The sequence below is a fragment of the Protopterus annectens genome, chromosome 5.part0, assembly GCF_019279795.1.
Source record: "Protopterus annectens isolate FY-2018-M chromosome 5.part0, PAN1.0, whole genome shotgun sequence".
NCBI lineage: Eukaryota > Metazoa > Chordata > Ceratodontiformes > Protopteridae > Protopterus > Protopterus annectens.
This window is the reverse complement of record NC_056735.1, coordinates 1414413489-1414435118: the sequence shown is the minus strand read 5'-3', so window position 1 is coordinate 1414435118 and position 21630 is coordinate 1414413489. Positions and strand designations below refer to the sequence as shown.

Sequence of the window (21630 nt, the reverse complement as noted above, 5' to 3'; positions counted from 1 at the left end):
TCTTGGTTTTATTTGGGATTGCATGATCCATGCATTCCTGAAGGTGTTCATAGAATGCATTTATAAAGGATTCTGTGGTCTGGGTCGTATTTTCTACAGGCCTGGGGGCTTTGAAGGATTCCACCTCGGTTTTGAGGAGTGTGAAATTTGCTTTGGAGAAGTTTTTCACTGTGGTTTTCTGGGCAGGGGGTGGGGTCGGGATGTGAATATCCAGTGAGATTAGTTTATGGTCTGATCTTACCAGTGAGGGATACACTTCTGGTCTGGAGCATAGAGCCCCCATGTTGGTGATGATCAGGTCCAGTATGTTTTCCCCTCTTGTGGGAGTGGTAACAAGTTGTTCCATAGCATTTGAGTTTATAAATTCTAGGAACCTTTGGGCTAGGGTGTTGGAGCTAGAGTAATGCTCCCAGTCTATGTTTGGGTAGTTGAAGTCGCCCAATATAATGGTGTTTGGAGAGACCTTCATATTTTCCAGTGTTCTCAGGAAGGCTGAGTGGGGTTCCTGGGTTTGGGAGGGTGGTCTGTAGCAGGCTATAAACTGGAAGGCAGTTTTACCCACTGTTAGTTGCACATGGGTAGTCTCTGATGCTTCATGCTGTGCCACCAACCTGGAGGTGTGGGTATCTTTGACGAATATTGATACTCCCCCTCCTTTTGTGGTTCGGTCCAAGTTTTGGGGCCAAAAAGCATGGTATGAGGTATAACCTGGTAGTGCTGGGGTGCTCTCGGGAGCCTTGAACCAGGTTTCTGTTACTGCACAGATATCGATGTTCTCCATGCTAAGGAGAGTTTTGAGTGCATGCATCTTGAGGTTTAGACTTCTGGTGTTGAGTAGCATTACTCTTAGTATTTTATCCCTTGTGATACCTATGGAGGTGGATTTGTCTTTTGAGCCTTGCCTAAAAAAGGCACTATGGGGGTGGCAAGAGCCTTTGCCAATATCTGAAAGCCCAGGGGTGACAGGTGCAAGCTGTCCCTAGTGAAGCATCGTGGCTTGTCGAGCATGTCATCCCAGGCTGACAGGCATTGGATCCCCTTTGAATGACACCAATACTTAAGCCAGTTGTTGAAATTGATCATCTTGTCTTCATATTGTGGCATCATTCTTGGTGAGGTTAAGATGCTACTCAAGGTCAGGGTCATACCGGCCTGGGCTACATGCTCAGAGAGCTGTTCTATGTCTCTTTTCATGTAGTCCAGGGAGGTACATCTCAGGGCATTCCCACCAGCATGGACAATGACTGAGTCGTATTTGTACTTGCCTTGGAGTGACCAGAGTGCTTGTGTTATGTGGCGGATCCTAGCGCCCGACAGGCTGCTCACCGTGACCTTCTCCTTGTTCAGCCTGGTGAGCGGGACGTCAGTGTGCCTGACGATAGAGTCACCTATTACAAGTGTATCAGGTGTGTTGTTTAGCCTTAAGGGCTGTGACTGTTCGGCACACTGGCTTTGTGAGCTATGTGTTGCACGTGTTTTGTTTTGGGGTAGCGGTTGCTTGGGTGTCTGCTTTGGAGGTCTCTGCTGCTTAGGCAGATTTTCATTTAAAGCCTCCGAGTATGTTTTTGTGTGTTTATGTGTTTGGTTTGCTGTCGTGGTAGGTCTGTGTTAGACTGGAATCTTAGTGAGTGTGGTTTCCTTCTCCTCCTGACTGGTTACGCCAGTACTGCGTTGAGAGAGCTTAGCCTCCAGTTTGGCTATATGGTTGCATCTCTCACATGTGTTGGAGTTTATTGGGAGGAGGAGAGGGTTATCTGTGTACATGATGCAGTTGTAACATTGCCTCAAGATTCCCAGATTCACCACCTGGACCGGAGAGGAGATTGACAACTGACCTTTGGACATGCTAGAACAGTATTGGGAATTCCTTTATAATTGAAAAAAAAGGCCAATGGGGAACAAGGTACTCAAGGGGAGTTTGTGAGGGTGTAGTGCTTTTAATTTTTTAGTGCTGACTTATATAATTGCTTTAGTGAGCAAGTGCCAGGCTTTAGAGTAGGAATAGGGTGTTTATTATGAGAACTAGATCAGTTCTAAGGGAAAAAGTGAAGAGCAGACTTTGTGGAGCCGAGAGTTGTCACACCTTTTTATTCGATACTTCACAGTTTGGACCACATGTTCTATTTGCAATTGCTCTGCAGATTTCTGGAATTCCTCACTCATGAACTGTGGACCATTGTGTGATACCACATCACATAATATAGAAACATCTGAAGAATATTTAAGCTGGCAAACCTTCAAACATAAACTGATAAATGTGTTTGTATTCCTTCTAGCCTAGTATATGCTCAGTTCATCAGGTTTGTTGTAGCATCTCTGTAATGAAACAAGTATTAATTTTCATTTCTAGCTGTATTTCCAGTTTCTGTCATTATATAGTTTTTACAATTATACAGAAAAATGTTTTAATGAAATCTTTACAAATCACTACTTTGTTGATTGCGCCAAATGGTTACAAATGGCTTCTATGAATGGATTCAAAGTATTTACATCTCACTTAGAAGTATAATTTCCCTCTCAGATGCTCTATGCATGGCTGCTGAAATAGAAACAATGTACCACAGCAGCAGAATAAAAGTATAGTATTGTCTTATCTATGGCTGTTTTAGATACATATAAAGAAACAAACAGCTAAGACCAAGTACAAAAGAAGTGTCAACCTACCACTGAGTATTTTGTATCAATACAGGGTCTGGCATAAACACAATGTTTCTGCAGCTGCATAAATTTTGAGACATTAAATAACAGAAAAGCACCTTAGGTTCTCATCTATACCTAGATCGTGACATTAAAACAAAGGTTAGCATTTTTTGTCTCTGTGATGACTCGCAACATAACTTGGGGTACAGTTAAATGTTCTATCATATGGCATTTCTAGGAAGGTATTTATTTCATGGCACATTGTATGTCACAATCCTGTATTACCAAAGTATAATGCAGTAAGTAATAATTCATGCCAACAGCACTAATACATTGTCTCCTCCTCATAAGCCCTGCACAAATCATACTGGCAGTCTTTGGAGTACTTTAAAAGGGGAGGCTGAGCTGTATTCTCTCCCACCTTCTACAGGTTGTAAATATGCATAATATGGGTGAAATACAGCCAAAAGATGCAACAGATATTGGACAACCACTATTTATTATTATTATTATTATTATTATTATTATTATAGCGTTGTCGCCTTACAGTAAAATGCTGTCTGGTTTGATTCTCAGCTACAGCGTCTTCTGCGTGGAGACATGGGTGAATGGGCGTACCTTCGTTGAAGGTTGTGTGTCAGGGCTGGTAACTCGGCACGTAAAAATCAACTACCAATCATTAGCGGACTGGAGTTCCGCTGTGGCGACCCCTAACCGGGAAAAGCCGAAAGACACAACATTATTATTATTATTACTATTATTATTATATTTGTCATGCAGTGCAATGAAATAAACTGTGAACAAAAGGGGTCACTGAAAAAAAAAGTTTGCTGAAGGCATTACAGGGATGCTCAAATCTGCAAACTATAATGCCACCTAGAATTAAGGCACTGGCAAAAAAATTAGCAATAAAAGCAAATAATCTTAGATAAATTGAACACCATTTTATGTCTGATTAATCAAGAACTAAGTCAAATGAACTGACACAGAGTCAGTCTGTAAAATAAATACAAAACTATAGCAGAATGTTTCATTTGTTTTAATTCTACAGAGATGAACTTTTTTTTATTCAGAACAAGGATTTCAAATAGAAAAACTGGAACTTAAATCTTAGAAACATCCCACTCATTATTTGTTTCATATGGGAGCATTGTAAGGTCAACCAAAATATTGCTGCTTTTTCTTTTTTGACATAACCATTGTTTTCTGCTCCTACTGAAAGTCACATTTAAGGCATTCACTACATAGAATATTGTACAGACATCAGTATGCTTATTTATAATACATTTATGTGGCACTTCAGCCAGCATACTTCATCAGGTTAATCTAAAACAGAACCTTAAAATGTTAAACATTTTAGTACTTGCTTATATGACCATTGAAACTGAATATGAAAGGTATAGAGCCATGCCTGTGGATGTATTATGCTGTGTGTGAGCTGCAGGTACTCACTAACAATCTAGAGTGTAGCTACAATCATGACTGTGTAAACAGAAAAACAAACCACTGTTAAATGGAAAAACATAACATAATTTGCATATGTAAATGGCACACAAATGAGGCCAGTTTTATTGTATGCATGATTTATGAACTGGGTGGTATGATTAATCTTTACTGACCAAGTAGCCATTGGAGTACCAAGAATTTGAGACATCTGAGATGTAGAAAAGCAGGGTACAATGTCAGCAGTATTACTGATACCCAGTACAGTGGAGGGCTGGATCAATGGCATAGACCCATAGACCAGACATGTACCAGCCAATAAACTGCTGCCTACAAGTATAAATGAATTGCACCCCCCTTGTGCAAGCTTGTTATTATTATATTTCAGCAGTTGTTTCCATGTAAGCTATGCCCTTGCTCTGGATCTGCTGGACAGCAGTGTGTCAGTTTACCAAGCTCCAGCACCCCTCAGTTTTACATGCCATACTTACATACATAGATACTACTCAGGGTCTCGTGCATGAACCGCTCTTTTGCCTACAGCACAAGCCACAGTGTTGAGCGAATTATACAATATGAAAGCCTCCAGTGCAGAGTGTAGTAATCAAGCAGGTATGGAATGCAGTTCTCTGGGGGATAGTCACAACATTTAAACTAGTTGGGTATCATTCTTTACGGAGATTACTGGAAGTTTACAGTAACTGGAAGAGCAGTCAAAATACCCACTGCTACAGTTTGTTCCCAGTAAGTTAACTTGGGTTCAGCTGTTCTCTAATTCATTGTCCAGTCAGAGTTATTTCTTTCAGGATCACCATTGTCATTTGATATTAGTAGCCACTTTAGAATGCTCTACATTACAACTAAGAGCATTTGCTGTCTCATGGAAGACACTGAAATAGAGTAGATGTTCACATTTCTGCACTCTAGTATGAGATAAATTAAAAAGGGTGTATGTAGAATTAGTATGTAGGTTGTATAGGGAAAGCTGGGTGGGAAGTCTGGTCATGGAATACCTAACATGTGGCTATGTAGAGTCATTTTGTAACAGTCCTTTTCTGTAATAACATCAGACTGCTGAATGATAAGCCAGAATTATGAATCTGCAGATTACAGTCCCCTGGTTTTTGAACCTACAGCTTTGAGCAGATGCATTGCAATGGGATGATGATATTGAATCCTCATGATTGCTTGGCAGGTATGGGCAACCCTTATTCTGGCAGATGTACCTTACAACTGCCCTTCAGAAGTGTAGTACTTGATGATACTCAGCACAAAATGGTTACCCCCCCCCCTAGTGAGGGCTGTTCAGGACTCCTACACTATATTATCTGGCTGATCACAGCTGTCTTGCTATTGGTATTTGGTGGTCTGCCTTAGTACAGTATCTGAGTCTTCGACTTTAGCTATACTCACCTCCTCTAACTGCATTGTAAATTCCATGGATAGTGATTTTCCTTATGAGGCACAACAGCTACACAAAGGAATTTCTAAAGGTACTAATTATTGATACAGATGTTTTCAGAGAGTTTTGTCTATGAAAAGTTATGCTGTGCAAATGCTCTGCAAAAGGCATCTGCCCACTCAAAAAAAGTCAACACATGCATTGCACTGCCAAGGCTGCCAGCAAAATAGATCATTGTAGAATATAATCTTTAGTGACATATCACAGGTACTTGTAATTTATATGGAAAGTTTTGCATTTAATTACCATTTTTAATGACTGCAATTATGATTTTATGACTACTATATTACCCAAGTGTCACTAAATTAATGTCTGTATAATAACTTGCCATGGATTATAGAAAAGCCAGAGATCTGTAAAACTATGAAAACAAAGCAGCGCAGCTATGGAATTTTGTAAACTGCAGAAAGATGGTAATAACAAAATATACTTTTCCAAGAGTCGTCAATATTTTCTATTATTTATCTATATAAAAATGTCGACAGCAGACTCAGACTTCCCTTGTGTGAGTCATTTCACAGAGCAGGACAATTGCTTAATAAATTGGCTAAGTATAACACAAAAACAAATATGCCTTTATGTAAATTCATACACATTTCATATGAAATGCCATAACAAAGATCTGTTTTTTTTTTCTTAGCACAAGACTGGCCCTGCTGGATCTGGTTACCACTTTTAGGGAGGGTACACTAGAAAAATCAGTCATATAAAAAATGTGAGATGGCACAGTCTTTGTCTACTGAAGGCAAAACGTCCTGCAGATGACTGCTTTTAGATTGAACAGTACTGTTGCATAATGATCAATGCCAAATGTTTAAATAGATTCAGACTAACAGCTGGTTTGTCTGTTACTTGAGGGTTCAGAAGAGGTTTTTCCAGTGGATGATAAATGAGAGGAAATATGAGTCTTAAACAAGTATATTACTTTTGCCTTATAACCTTTAAAAGCAAAAAAGTATATAACTGGATCAATACAGCAGTTTAGATTCATCAGTGAAACAGTAATTTGGAGAGACATTTTGAAAGCTTGCTGTTCTTCACAAGATGGGCTGTACATAAGCTCTTTGAACATAAATTGTATTATATTTATGTGGTATGGAGTGAAACAGATGAGGAAAGCAATTAGAATGATACAAATAACAATGATTGCTCTTTTGTTGTGTCCCTTCTCATTAATTATGGGGTTTTCCTTTGCTGCTTTACTTAATTTCCAGTTGACATGTAAATAACAGACAGCAATGATAATTATTGGTATGCAGTAATTTATGACACAAACAAAAAGAAGCAAAATGGGCAAGTTTGGAATTGTGTCAAGGTTGAAGTATTCCATACATGTCACTTTGTCCCCATTTGGCATGACCATTGGCTTGAGAAGTAATGGTACCATCTGGCAGAAAACTAAACCCCAAATAAAACAACAAATATACCTCACATTTTCAACTCTTCTGAATTTGCTGTACTGCTGAGAATGGACAACTGCAATGTACCGATCAATGCTTATAACAGTCATAAAATAAATACCAACATAGGTGTTGACATAAAATATAAAAGCAGTGAGTCTGCAGGCATAGTCCCCAAATGGCCAGTGGAACTCCAAGATATAGTAAGAAATTCTTCCAGGCAAGGATAGTGTAAATAAGGCATCTGAGACAGCAAGGTTTTTTAAATATAGAGTTGTTGGGTTGCTTTTCCTTTCACTTTTGCATGATATATAAAGGGCAAGGATATTGGCAGAGAAGCCAAAAAGAAGTATAGTAACATAGAACAATGAAAAACACACTTTTGCAGTGGCAAGATAGATGTACACATTGCATTTTTTCTCACTGTCATTGGTCAGTGCATTCTCCCATGTAACATTTGTCAGAGCATTTAATTGTGTAAAATACGGACTGGAAGTCATGGCTGCTCTTCAGATACGATTGTATTGTCTGTCAAAAACACAAAAGCATGTTAGTATCATACATAGCTATAAAACATATAAGTTAATAGAACAAGAATATACACTTCATAAATTTATTTGAATTTTTCAACAAGAGTAGATGACGAAAAGGAACCAGTGAGTCTAACACCATTTCATGCTAGTTTGTTGAAGGTATACACTCTTTAGAGAGACATCTGTGGCAAAGTGGTTTGCTAGTAATAACAAATGCAATTAATTGCCTGAAGGCATTCATGTAGGTAGCTATTGCTAGATTTTTCTCTGAACCATAGTGTGGAAGAACAGCAGAGAAAAAAATCATCAAATGATATAACTGAGTTTTTTGAACAAACATGAAATATGTTTAAAATTATTTTTCAGCACTGTCCACAATATGCTGAGTGCTGAACTTACTGCAGATATAACAGATAGAGCATGATTCTTTTGTGGAAATTTGAATGTTTTCATCATAATGCTGTATACTTAATGACAATGTGGGTCATAAAGTGCATATGACTAGCTACACATTAAAGAATGAAATAACATGCACTATACTAATGTTAAGGCACTTTTTTATCAGTTTTCTTAGCTAAAGAAAGAATAAAATATCTGACGTGAGTTTTAAAAAGCATGTCTGAATACTGCCATTATGCTATTTAGGTGGGCATTCTTAGTGGGTAAGACGTGTAATTAATTTACATGTAGAGAGCTAAAGTACTCTCATCTTTTTGTCTCACAAATGTATCTTTTCATACTAGAACAATAAATAACAAAACTTCTTCAATTTATTTAGTAAAGTGGTCATTCACCACCATACAATTCAGCTGTTTGATTTTCAAGCAAACACTTGATATATCTCTCATAAGATATACAATTATGTGAAAAACAATGAAAAGAACTGACAACAGCAAACATTACAGTGGTACACATCTTTGAATTCTGAAAATGTATTTTAAAATGCACTCTCTTACTTTTGACCCTATAAGTGAATGTTTTCAACATTTAAAAAGTGCCCTTGATTTCAGCCTTTATACATGATCATCTCTGTTTTTAAGGTAAGAGGTAGATGAAAAATTATATGGCCCTTACTTCTTCTTGGTGCTTGCTGTGGGATTTGAAGTCTTCTTAAGACACACATTCTTGCTGTGCTGTTTACTGCTGAATCAGAGACACATAGCTCTGCATGACTCCATCTGTAGTCTGTTTAAAGCACCAAGCCTTTCAAATTGCACACTGATAAAGAAATATATTTTGCAGCTATAAGCACAGTTACAGATAATTTATTTTATAACAAACCACACGTAGTCTGTCAGATTTGTAGCATATATTTACAAAGTTTTCCTTCATACAGATATGAATGATGACTTCTACAAAATACCTCTCTCTGTCCTTCTCTCACATAACTGAATTACTACAATAGCTATATACAGAGCTAGTCACGCACACATTTCCTCTTGGTATGTTTTTCTGGCCTTATGTGGGAAGTCACATAATGTCTGTTTTTAGACTTTTCTATTGTCCTTTTGTGATTTAAGCACTTTTGCTGATGTGAGGATGCCATTCTGAAAGGAAACATCTGCATAAGCTGTTCCTATAGAAAAAACATCACGTATTGCTGAATTTATAAAAAAGGATGTCTGTTAATAGATATTTGTTCTACAAACATGAGAAAATCATGTAATGCTTGTTTTCTAGTATTGCTTTGTTAGGCATTTTCTGATGCTGTGAAGAGAAGCCTGTCTGTTATACATATAGTATGAATGCACATTGTAAACTCTATACATATATTCAAGCAGACTTTTTATTTCAGCATATTTACAACATAATTAAGTTCAGCCTTATATTCATAATATCTAACAATTCCCTCTGTTTTTAAACATACTTAAAACATTATATATAAAAAACACATTAAGAAACAAAACCTTTAGTCTTTTTTGATACAAGTCAAAATGCAATTTTACATAGTTAATACAATGAAAACATATATTACTACCAAACCTGAATGTATTTAACAACTTTTTCTTTTGCAGACCATTCTGTGAAAATATTTTATCAGTTATGAGCTATGTCTGTTTTAATTTTACTTGATTAATTTATTCTTTTGCAATCACATAATTTAATTTATGACTTAGAATTGTTTCATTAACTCTTTGCAGCTGTTGAATTAACTATAAGAGACTAGAACCATGTGCTACTGCAAGCATTTATACACTGCTGAAAATATACAGTTTTAATGTCATTTTAACCATAATATTGTGGTCATGTCTCTGAACTGCCCATTAACATCTTGATTGACAGTGAAGCGGACATAAAGTACTGAACTGGGCTTAGATAATACTTGATTTAAAAAAAACATGATTTATACACTACAGAATGTTATGTACATTTTAGTTAATATAATTTTCCCCTAATTGGGGTAAAACCAGTGATATTACAACTTGACAAATTACTTTTGAACTTATTACGATGTATCCTGTACAGTATGTATTTACACAGACTGTTTGCTATTTATGCATTTCAATTTACTAGGTATACTGGACCCATTTTTTTAAAACATGTTTTTTCACACATATTTATTACTAGACATTCATTTAATTTGTACTGAATTCTTCTGCATTTGTACATACAAAGACTATCATTTGTACTGAATTATTCTGCATTTGTACATACAATGACTATAAAGTACATTTAGTCTAATCTTACAAATTTAATAACATTAATATTAAGCAAAATCTTGGAAAATGTTTGTCTCTTTAGAAATATCTAGTGGAATTGCCACCAAATGCATATGTCCTGTTATTTTAAACTACATACTCAGCAATTAAAATATTCATGCTTTTTTATACCAACATTGTTTTGTCAAAAACATATTGAAATAGTGACCATTCTTGCTATTAGAAACATTTATGCATTTTGCATATCTTTATTCTCTCTTTATAGCTTTAATAAAGCAATTTTAAATCATCTCTTGTTTTTTAACCATCTCTTGTATAGCTTTACAATTTAACAGGTTGTAAATACAATTTAATTCTAAACAATACAATAATAACCATTATGATAGCTATTAACAACTTGTAAAATATCTTACCCTGTCAGGTTTAATCCAGTTTACCAGTATTTCTAATACACTAATACCTGTTTTCCCCCCATAAAAGAGTATTGTCAAGAAGGAATTAGATATTTTTTCCTGTAGCTTTATTTTAGACCCTTGTTGTTTATTTTTTCTGTAGCTTTATTTCAGACCCTTGTTGTTTATTTTTTCTGTAGCTTTATTTCAGACCCTTGTTGTTTATTTTTTCTGTAGCTTTATTTCAGACCCTTGTTTATTTTTCCTGTAGCTTTATTTCAGACCTTTGTTGTTTATTTTTTCTGTAGCTTTATTTCAGACCCTTGTTGTTTATTTTTTCTGTAGCTTTATTTCAGACCCTTGTGCAGTACTGCTTATACAGTCAGTGTAAAACTGAGAAAGTGCCCCTCCCCCTTATACAGTCAGTGTAAAACTGAGAAAGTACCCCTCCCCCTGTAGTACTTCAGCACTGTTTACCTGCCCTATGCTGTGAGAATAGAATGTATGTCAGCCCAACACTTTGGTTATACATTTATTTTATTAGGTTACTAAATAAAGCTTTCACTGTATATTACCTCTAGTAGGTATTTACACCCTCCTGCACAATTGATTTGAACTGTATATATACTATATCCCATTTGCTGGCTGTACTTGATGCAACTGAGGTTTTTTTTGTCCTTTTAACATTTACTTGCAAACAGATTATAAGTGACATCTATGCACAATTGTGACATTTTATTATAATTACCAAATAGTGTTGCCTGTAAATATTTTAACAATTATATTTTAACAACAATGATGCTTTAGAAAAACTCAAGCTACTTGTCTGGCAATCAGTCTTGTTGTTTAGCTGATCTTTCCAACATTTCCTGTAACTGTTCATTCAGTCTAGGAAGGTCTGAGCTCACATTTTATACTCTATAAACTATAATTAATTATTTTGGCATTTTTCCTTTAATGTGATTTGCATAACTATGCATTTATACAACATAAATAGACATTATTTTACAATTACCTTACATGGATTTCAGTATTTTTTTATTTATTTATCTATTTAACTGTCCTGCCATTAATTTTACAAAAAATGTTTGACTAATACCATCTGTGATTTTATTTATTTTTAAAATTCAGAACTTTAACTGTTTGGTGTTACTATACAATTATAGCATATGTTTATTTATATTTGCTGTTGTCTGCCTTTTGCTTTTGTGCATTGTAAACAAATGTACTCTAGATGAAAAGAACACACATGCATGCCTGTCTTGTATATGTATATCTTTATACAAGCATGTCATGTCCCTACCATCCTAGCATGCATGCTTAACCATTTTCAAAACATAAACATATTATAAAATATATTTCTTTTGCACAGATTAACTGTGTATGCTGGAAGTTCCCAGTCTCTGTCAGTTCAGCTAATTTATTTCCTTTATCCTGCAACTGCTGTTGAATTTCCTGTAATGTTGCATGGTCTTTCTGACATTCTTTAGTAAGCTGTTCTGCTGAATTTGAAACTCCTATGCACTTTTGAAAAGATGTGTGTATAACTTCTCTAAGCTTCCTGAACTCATTGTGTCTGTCTTTTAGAAGTTTATTACATTTCTTTGTAACAAAATGTACTAGAGTTTCTATCAGTAACTGATTTGACTGTTGTTGCAACTCTGAAATAAACCTTTTACATCTGGTGGCAGAACATAACTGTCTAACATTTGAATATAATGCCAACATATTAACTTTTCTTGGTTCTTTACCTTTACAATTTTTGTCTGTACAGTCTAACCTTTGGATAATGTCATGCACTGTATTTTTATGACATTGTACACACAATAAACATTTTTATACCACACATGATTTTATTTCAGATACCAGTCAAATATTCTAATCCATTTGCATAATGCCTTACTATCAAATTGCAATCCATTTGCATAATGCCTTACTATTAACTTGCCCTAATAAGGTTTTACATTTGCTAATATGCTGTATATACATTTATTATGTTATTATTATTACCACTATGGCATTCATACTGTATGTAACACAGAATAATTTTCTTACCAGTCAACAGACAGGCAGATGGCCAAGCTGCTTTACTGTAGATGGTTGAAAGGTTTCTGTAGTCACTTGTGAAGTTGGTACAGCAAAACTGGCAGATTCAGTCTTACAGCTTCGTCTTGTACCTTTTCTGGAGAATTTATGGAACTGCTCCACCTTCCTGCAATGCAGTCTCACCGGATTTAGACGTCTATTAAACTGTATTGCTACAAACTGTTGAAAAATGTAGAAATCTGAAGTACTTCACATAAACGTTACTGTGCTTTTACAGGAGTGACATTACCCATTCACTCCCCCTGTTTTTGGATACAGGCTAGGAACGTTGTCAAAGGATCACCATTGAAAAATTGCTTACTGGATCCAAAGTCTTCTTAAGACACACATTCTTGTTGTGCTGTTTACTGCTGAATCAGAGACACATAGCTCTGCATGACTCCATCTGTAGTCTGTTTAAAGCACCAAGCCTTTCAAATTGCACACTGATAAAGAAATATATTTTGCAGCTATAAGCACAGTTACAGATAACTTATTTTATAACAAACCACACGTAGTCTGTCAGATTTGTAGCATATATTTACAAAATTTTCCTTCATTACAGATATGAATGATGACTTCTACAAAATACCTCTCTCTGTCCTTCTCTCACATAGCTATATACAGAGCTAGTCACGCACACATTTCCTCTTGGTATGTTTTTCTGGCCTTATGTGGGAAGTCACATAATGTCTGTTTTTAGACTTTTCTATTGTCCTTTTGTGATTTAAGCACTTTTGCTGATGTGAGGATGCCATTCTGAAAGGAAAAATCTGCATAAGCTGTTCCTATAGAAAAAACATCGCGTATTGCTGAATTTATAAAAAAGGATGTCTGTTAATAGATATTTGTTCTACAAACATGGGAAAATCATGTAATGCTTGTTTTCCAGTATTGCTTTGTTAGGCATTTTCTGATGCTGTGAAGAGAAGCCTGTCTGTTATACATATAGTATGAATGCACATTGTAAACTCTATACATATATTCAAGCAGACTTTTTCTTTCAGCATATTTACAACAGAATTAAGTTCAGCCTTATATTCATAATATCTAACAGTAGACAGTTATGATTGCTGCAAAAACTACATAGTGGTTAAATATTTTGTAATGGTGAGTTACTACTTATGTTGAACAGATGAAGAAAATAAATTGTCACATTAATCCAGTGGGTCCTTAGCATCTCACTGCATCTCGACTAACCAGGCTGCAGACTACTCTACAAATCTGAAAGCCATCTGCCAGAAACAGCTTGCTGAACCTACTTCTCTTCATGCAAGTGCACACCATGAGAGTACTATGTTAACTCTGTAATGACCTCAGCATTTGGGAAGAAAAATAATTTAATCTGATTCTTTCTTTTGCCCTGCACCCTCAGGATATAAGACTTTACCCTCATACCTTCCTTAGTTATTTCTCTCACTACAAAGCCACACCACCACTGTTGTGTCTCACAATAACCCAAAAAGATTGATTTGAATCCCCTGCTGTTGCACTACCTCACAGTAAAAAATAGCACTTAAAGGAGAGTGCAGCATATGCTATCACTTGCTGGATGCAGAGATTACATGGTCCCTTGCAAAACCATTTTACAAAAATATATGAATTTAAAGCAGTTTAATTAGGACTGATATGATACTGGCTACTTATATTGTTTGGTGAAATATTGTTTGACTACAGTGATTCAGTAGCTTAAGCAGTGGCAGGTTTCTGTAACAGTAAGAAGATGTGAACCTAAATCCTTACTGCTATACAAAACAGGCACAATTCAAGCAGGGTCACATAGCTTCAACAAAGTGGATGATATCTGTTATAATAATGTTTAGAGCACTGCAAGTGGCTACTCTTACTCAGAACGTATTAAGAGCTCGAACAGCATTTAAACTCTAGAGGTATACAGCTAGACCTCATTAGTGTCCTCTTACAAGTTATACAATTAAATACAAAATGTATACATTCACTATGGACATAACAGCAAATGGGTCACAGTCTTATGTTTTACTATGTATGCCACTTCAGAAGGATTCTTAGATATCTGAAGCAAAAGCAACAGTTTTGCTATAAGCAACTTTTCCTTAATGTACACAGATTCATTTCTGAAATCAAATAAATGTTAACCCTAAAACAAAATTGTAGTATGTTTGAAAAATAATACATGATTTGGTTATGTATATCATTTTATATAAACCTTAATGCATCTGTCTGCAATTTCTACAGAAAGTATAATTAAAAAATGGAATTGGGCATAACCTCTTTAGCATACGCAATAAAATATTATACACATCTGATACAAAATGTATGTTATTTTTGTAATTTATTTTGTTGATAAAGATGGCCTCTGATTTTTTGGAGCTAAAAACTCCTGAAATTACATCATGTAAGATTGAACCCACAATGCTTCTCTACCTGAATGAATATAGGTAGCCCTGTTTTCATGCTGATTGCAGAAAAAAAAGAGAGCCTTGCAGTCTTAGAAGACAAGTTATCCTTTATGTCTTGCAGGTAGAGCATCTTTCATTGAAAATGAACATGTCTACCCTTGTAGCAGTTCAGCTAAAATGCAAGTAACAAGTTGCTGTCCTACAAAAAGTTGGTTGTGACAATTATGTCTCATTACACAGACTCTACCATGAAGTTATTGTTGTGTGAAATCATACAGAAAATCTGAGTAGATAATGAAATTAAAAACATAATACAAAAATATAAATACCCCTGCATAGAGCATCATATATTCCAGATTTCACAGGAGATGCAGGGGTTCAGGCAACATGTTTCTGTAATTGTAATATGTTGCACAAAATAAATGTATACAGCCCAGCTGAGCAGAGAAGAACAATCTCATTTATTTGAAAAGAACACACCTATAGGGAGACCAAACAATCAAGGTCCTGTCTCCTCAATAAAGAAAGTGCAGTCATCTTTATACAGCAAAAGCTCTGAGCAAACATTTTGCAATGAAAAAGTATTATACAAAACACTTCTCCCTTTTCAAGACCAAAAAACAAGTTGTAACTTTTACAGAATACCTGGACAGTACTTGTCACATGAAAGAAATGACCAACTTACAGACTAGTAACACATGAATATATATGTTATCTCAAAAACAAACATATGCAAATTAAAGGCATGCAATACTGTCCTGACCATTTCACACTGCTCAGGTCCTTTGTTAAACTGCATGGTTTTCATATCAGGATAATTAAGACCCTGCATCAGTGAAAGAAGTGAACGTGACAAATGAGTAGAAAGCCACACTACAAAGTTATCACCTTTGCTTCAAATGTAAAGAGAAAACTATTAAAAAAAACTTTTACTCATAAAATGCTTAGATTTATAAAAGAAAGCAAAGATGCTGAACAGAGGCAAATATCCATATCTGCTTACTTTCTTCAAACCTACATCATTTTCAGTCTAAACCCTCTAGGTAAATATTGCTGCACTGTAGTGGTCCTCATCAGTACAGCGCTGCAACACTGTTACTTTACTAAGCAGGTGCCAGATACCAGAACAGGGGCAGAAGAAGCGGGGGTGCCAGAGAAATCAGTCAGCCATTGCAAAGACAATCACCTCCACTACAAATTTCAATTTAAATATTTAAAATTTGCAAAAAAGTTGGAATATTAAACAGAAGCAGCTTCCATCACATTTAAAATATTCACTTTAGTTCATCCTGCAAGTTCAAAAATATATCAAATTAGGAAAATCCGTGTATTATAAAGGATGCCTGATACACCAGTTACCACGACATCGTATGTCTCATTGTCCTAGTGTGCATAAATAATTATGACATTCTGAGCTTTGCTGTTAACTGTTTATACTACCTCTCAAAGTAACATTTCTGGGTAAACATCGCTATGCCAAATACTCTCTATTATAAAGAGAGAAACGGTGCATATAGGGGAAGGGTTGTATAATAAAGAAACAAACCAATCCCATACTTTACACTAAATAACCACTGTTCTGTTTTCGAAACACTGACGAAATTGTTTTCAGCAGATTTGCAGTTTTCAGAATCAGATTCACTCGTGGAATGCAGTCTTCTTGTCACGATGTCTTTACATCCCTTACAAAAACTAATTTCGATGTTTCTGTGTGTACTAGCTTGGGTCTCGTCGCTGATTTTAGTGTTAACGCAGCTTACTTACGCAGACATACTCAGCTTTATGTTAACTTAAGGGCTGCAATCAATAAAAGGCAGATCTGAGATAGCAGTTACCTCACAAGTGTGTTCCGCTGAACCCCATAAATCAGAAAGTCCGTTTTGTTGAGCACTACATGCTCTGTAGTCCACAGGTTAGGAAAACATAACTGACTGCCTTTTTACAGCGAGCAAACGTGCCACTCAAACAGGTCCACACAGTTCCTTCAGTGTTGTTTAGTAGCCAGTTCTATGTGTCACAAGAGGGAACTGCCTCGGAATGTAGCGTGGGAGCATTTACACCACTTCCGCATCTGTAACATATAACTTTCTTGAAAACGTCTGCCAGTACTGGCAACTTTGCAAATGTTTCTTGAAAAAAGCGAAGTAGGTTAACCTCGCAGTAGCCTCCACTCCCAACCCCCCAAGTGGCTTCTGTGCTTTTTTCCCCATATAGAACAACTTCCATTACTCCTTTTGCCTCTGTGTTTTTACCACCAGAATGCGGTTTTCCAGACTATTCTGCATTCTTTAAGTATACGGTAGGTTGTAGGCAGTAAGTTAAGTAATCAATAAATTACCTATCACGTACGTCCCTAAGGTGACAGACTCCAGGATTTTTAAGACAGTGGCTCAGTTTACTAGTAAGGGAAGCAAGTATGCAAGGGATGCGCCTTTTTGAGACTAGTGGCTACAGCCAGTCCATACCTCTCAACTGTCCAGAATTTCGCAGAATATCCAGATTTTTGCGTCAAAGGGGATCCAGTGTCTGTCTGCCTGGGATGACATGCTGGACAAGCCACGCTGCTTCGCAAGGGACGGCTTGCACCTGTCACCCCTGGGCTTCCGGATATTGGCAAAGGCTCTTGCCACCCCCATAGTGCCTTTTTTAGGCAAGGCTCAAATTCTAAACCTACCACCCTAGAACACAAAAAAGGAAAAAAACTAAGGGTAATGCTGCTCAATGCCAGAAGTCTCAATCTCAAGATGCACGCACTCAAGGCCCTTCTCAATATGGAGAACATCGATGTCTGTGCTGTGACAGAAACCTGGTTCAAGGCTCCTGAGAGCACCCCAGCACTAACAGGTTTCACCTCATATCATGCGTTCCGGCCCCAAAATCCGGACAACACCAAGAAAGGAGGGGGGGGTGTCCATATTCATAAAGGACACCCACACCTCAAGGTTGGTGGCAACGCACGATGCATCGGAGACCATCCAGGTGCAATTAACCATAGGCAAGACTGCTCTGCAATTTGTAGCATGTTACAGGCCACCCTCTCAAACTCAGGAACCTCACATGGCCTTCCTGAAAACATTGGAGGGGATAAATGTATCTCCAAACACCATCATACTAGGTGACTTCAACTACCCTAGTATAGACTGGGAACACTACTCAAGCCCGAACACTCTAACCCAAAGATTCCTGGAGTTCATAAACTCAAATGCCATGGAACAACTAGTCACCATCCCCACAAGAGGAGAAAACATACTTGATCTCATCATCACGAACATGGGATCAAAATGTTCAACACCGGAAGTATACCCCTCACTGGTGAGATCAGATCATAAACTAAGCTCGCTGGAGGTCCTCATCCCGCCCCCACCTGAAACAAAAAAGACCACAGTGAAAAACTTTTCAAAAGCCGATTTCACACTTCTAAAAACTAGTGTGGTCTCCTTTAAGGCCCCTGAGCCAGTGGTAAACATTACTCAAACCGCTGAATCACTTACAAATGCCTTCTACCAGCACCTACAGGACTGCATGGATCAGGCAATCCCAAACAAAACTAAGACTCTCTGTACCAAAGGCAAGCATCCAGTCTGGTGGACCCCAGCCATAAACAAGCTCTACAACAAAAGGAGGAAGCTACTACAAGATAGAGCAAAATCCTTGAAAGGTAAGACACCTTTGATCATCATAAGTAAAAAACTAAGAGCTCTCATAAAATCATCCAAGGCAAATTTTGAGAGAAAAATCGCCAAGGACTCTAAAGACAATCATAAGGCCTTCTTTAGCTATGTTAGAAACCTAGGAGGAAACTCCCAGATATGCTCAGAATTAGTTCAAAATGATGTGAAAATTACTGAACCTACACACATTGCTAACATACTGGCTGACAGGTTCAGTGCAAACTCCCCTCCCCAAAAGGAGAGATATCTATTCCAGAGGATTGTAGCCCCCAAACATCTCCAACGCCCAGGTGAGAACTGCCCTCACTAAGGCTAAAATCACAGCATCCATGGGACCGGATGGTGTCCCTGGCTGTGTGCTTCATGAACTCAATGAGGAATTAAACCCACAGTTAGGACAGCTGTTTAATCTTAGCCTCACCTCAGGATACGTACCCAAGGAGTGGCGCATGGCGACTGTGGTCCCACTTCATAAGGGCGGTGCCTCCACAGACCCTGGAAATTACCGCCCCATTAGCTTGACAAGCCTTATCTGCAAAGCCATGGAGAGGATCATAATGGAACTCATAAATAAAGACATAGGGAACTTGCAGACTTTGGATCCAACCCAGTTTGGCTTTGTCAAAGGCAGATCCTGCCTCTTAAACTTGGTTGACTTTTTCGAGACAGTCACCAAGGCCATTGATGAGGGAAAGGCAGTCCATACAGCCTACCTCGACCTGGCAAAGGCCTTGACACAATACCCCACTCAGGTATCATCGAAAAACTCATCAGCTTGAATGTAAACCCATACATCACAAGATGGGTTGCAAACTGGCTAAGTGATAGAACCCACAGGGTCAGAGTTGCTGGAGCCATGTCAGACTCAAAGCCTGTCACAAGTGGTGTCCCACAGGGCTCAGTCCTGGGTCCACTCTTGTTCGGCATCTACTTTTCTGAAGTACAAGCAAACACAGGAGGGTTATGGCTGACAAAGTTTGCAGATGACTGCAAACTGGGCCATAGTCGAAAACACATCTGACACAGATATCCTCCAGAAGGGCCTCACAGAAACGGATAACTGGTGCCAGAGCCATGGCCTGAAGTTAAACGCCAAAAAATGCATAGTCATACCCTTTGGGAAAAACAAGGTTATCCCTAGCTACCATATAGGTGGCAATCCACTGAGCACAGAAAAAGTCATCAGGGATCTGGGGACCCAAGTTGACAGTAGCCTTCGCTTGACACTCATGTTGCTAAAGTAGTTAGGAAAACCTTCTATATCGCCCACCTGATCATGAAGGGATTCACATCTAGATCAAGGGAGGTCATCGTCCCCCTGTACTCATCACTCATTAGACCTATGATTGAGTACAATGCCCGTTCGGAATGTATCTGACCAGACACCTGCTGCAGCTTGAAAGGCCCCAAAAGTTCCTCACCAAAAGGATAAAGGGTCTCAAAAATATGTCTTATGCTGCCCGACTGAAAGAACTCCAGCTCTATTCAGTCTCATACCGCTTGCTCAGAGGTGACCTGTGCCTGACATATAAGGCCATGTCAAACCCAGATTTGATGAATATGCTTCACCTCAAAAATCTAGATCCCTCAGAACCACAAGGGCAGGAGACTTAAACCTTGACACGGTTATAAATAGAACGTGCTGGAGGGACAGATTCATCACCCAGAGACTCCCTATGCTGTGGAACAAAATCCCGGTACATGTGAGGCAGAGCACCTCGCTGGCCTTGTTCAAGAGGAATCTTGACCAATGGATGGGAGATCGCAGATATACCCCAGGGATTACTTCAGTGTCACTGCTTGACAGAGGCACAGAAAAATGATAGGCATAGTTTTTTATTCAAACTAAAGGGGTGGCGAAAGCCACATAACTATGGGCTAGGCTTATAAATGCCCTTGGGCAGATAGCCTAGTATGAACCTATGAACCTATATTTTGGTCTGTTCCTCATAACATTTGTGCTTTTGGGGGAAATCAGTGAAGATTGAAGTCAATAAACAATGACAAATATTTGAGTTTCAGACTTCATGTCTTTCAGAAAATGCATACTAACGCAAAACATGTTATTCCAGCAACGTTTTTAATTTATTAGAGCAGTATTTAAAACCCGTCCCTATTTTTTGGGGGTCTTTGTTCCCCTATTATTATTGACCACAGAGTTCGTCTTCTGGAAACAAGTCTGACGCGCTAAATAAGTTTAAACAATGCAGTCTTTATAATATGTGTAAGATTTTATAAATCATGTCTAAATTATTATACTTAACTGCAAAGAAAGACAAGTATACTTATTCAAACACCACGTGGCCTCTATTATAATTAAATTGTGAACATAAGTAGGGTTGCCACCTTTTCAAATGGCCAAAGTGGGACATTTTTGGTACAAACATCAGATTTTATAGGCCGACACATACCCTCGGTCACTACAAAGGTTAGAACTTAACTTTTTTGCCTAAATAAAAGCTTATTCTTGTAGCAATTTAGTTGCCTATTCTGTTTCTTATAACATTTAGGTATTTTAGATACAGAATAACTGTTTTATGCAACTATTACATAAAATACAGGAAATAATTTTGTCCTAAAATCTCAGGACATTTACCATTTTTTTCATTTTTTGTCAGGACACAACTGCCCAAAGAGGGACTGTCCCTCGCAAAGTGGGACAGGTGGTATCCCTAAACATAAGCGCAGCTACCGCGTGCCCTACGTAGCAGAAGTATATCCACAAGAACATTGTAGTGTATAGTTAAGAGGTTAGCTGTCCTCATTGCATTGCCCCAACATAGGTGCCCGAAGCTGTTGAAGACCTGGGCGGGGGGGGGGGCAGAGGGTGAGAGGGGCACTTATGATCTAAAAAATGTCAATTTTTTATAACTATTTACTACCAACATATGTTCACTTGGAGGATATTTTAAGCTTTGCCAATTTCCTTTTAGTGCTTGAATTAACAACTTCTGATTGGTCTTACC

General features: G+C 37.5%; 1 protein-coding gene across 2 annotated transcripts; it reads right to left on the bottom strand.

Annotated features, from left to right (window-relative positions):
- Positions 1-3730: 3730 nt before the first annotated feature.
- LOC122801708 (G-protein coupled receptor 183-like) lies at positions 3731-17008 on the bottom strand. Of its 2 annotated transcripts, none has more exons than XM_044071223.1 (2): positions 16551-17008; positions 3731-7473 (listed from the first exon to the last, which is right to left on the bottom strand). In XM_044071223.1, exon 2 carries the CDS (start codon positions 7443-7445, stop codon positions 6375-6377), a length of 1071 nt encoding a protein of 356 aa, XP_043927158.1. In that variant the 5' UTR covers positions 7446-7473; positions 16551-17008; the 3' UTR covers positions 3731-6374. The 2 variants fall into 2 exon arrangements, with proteins under 2 accessions (XP_043927158.1, XP_043927157.1); XM_044071222.1 differs by having other exon boundaries at positions 16829-17008.
- Between the last annotated feature and the right edge of the window lie 4622 nt (positions 17009-21630).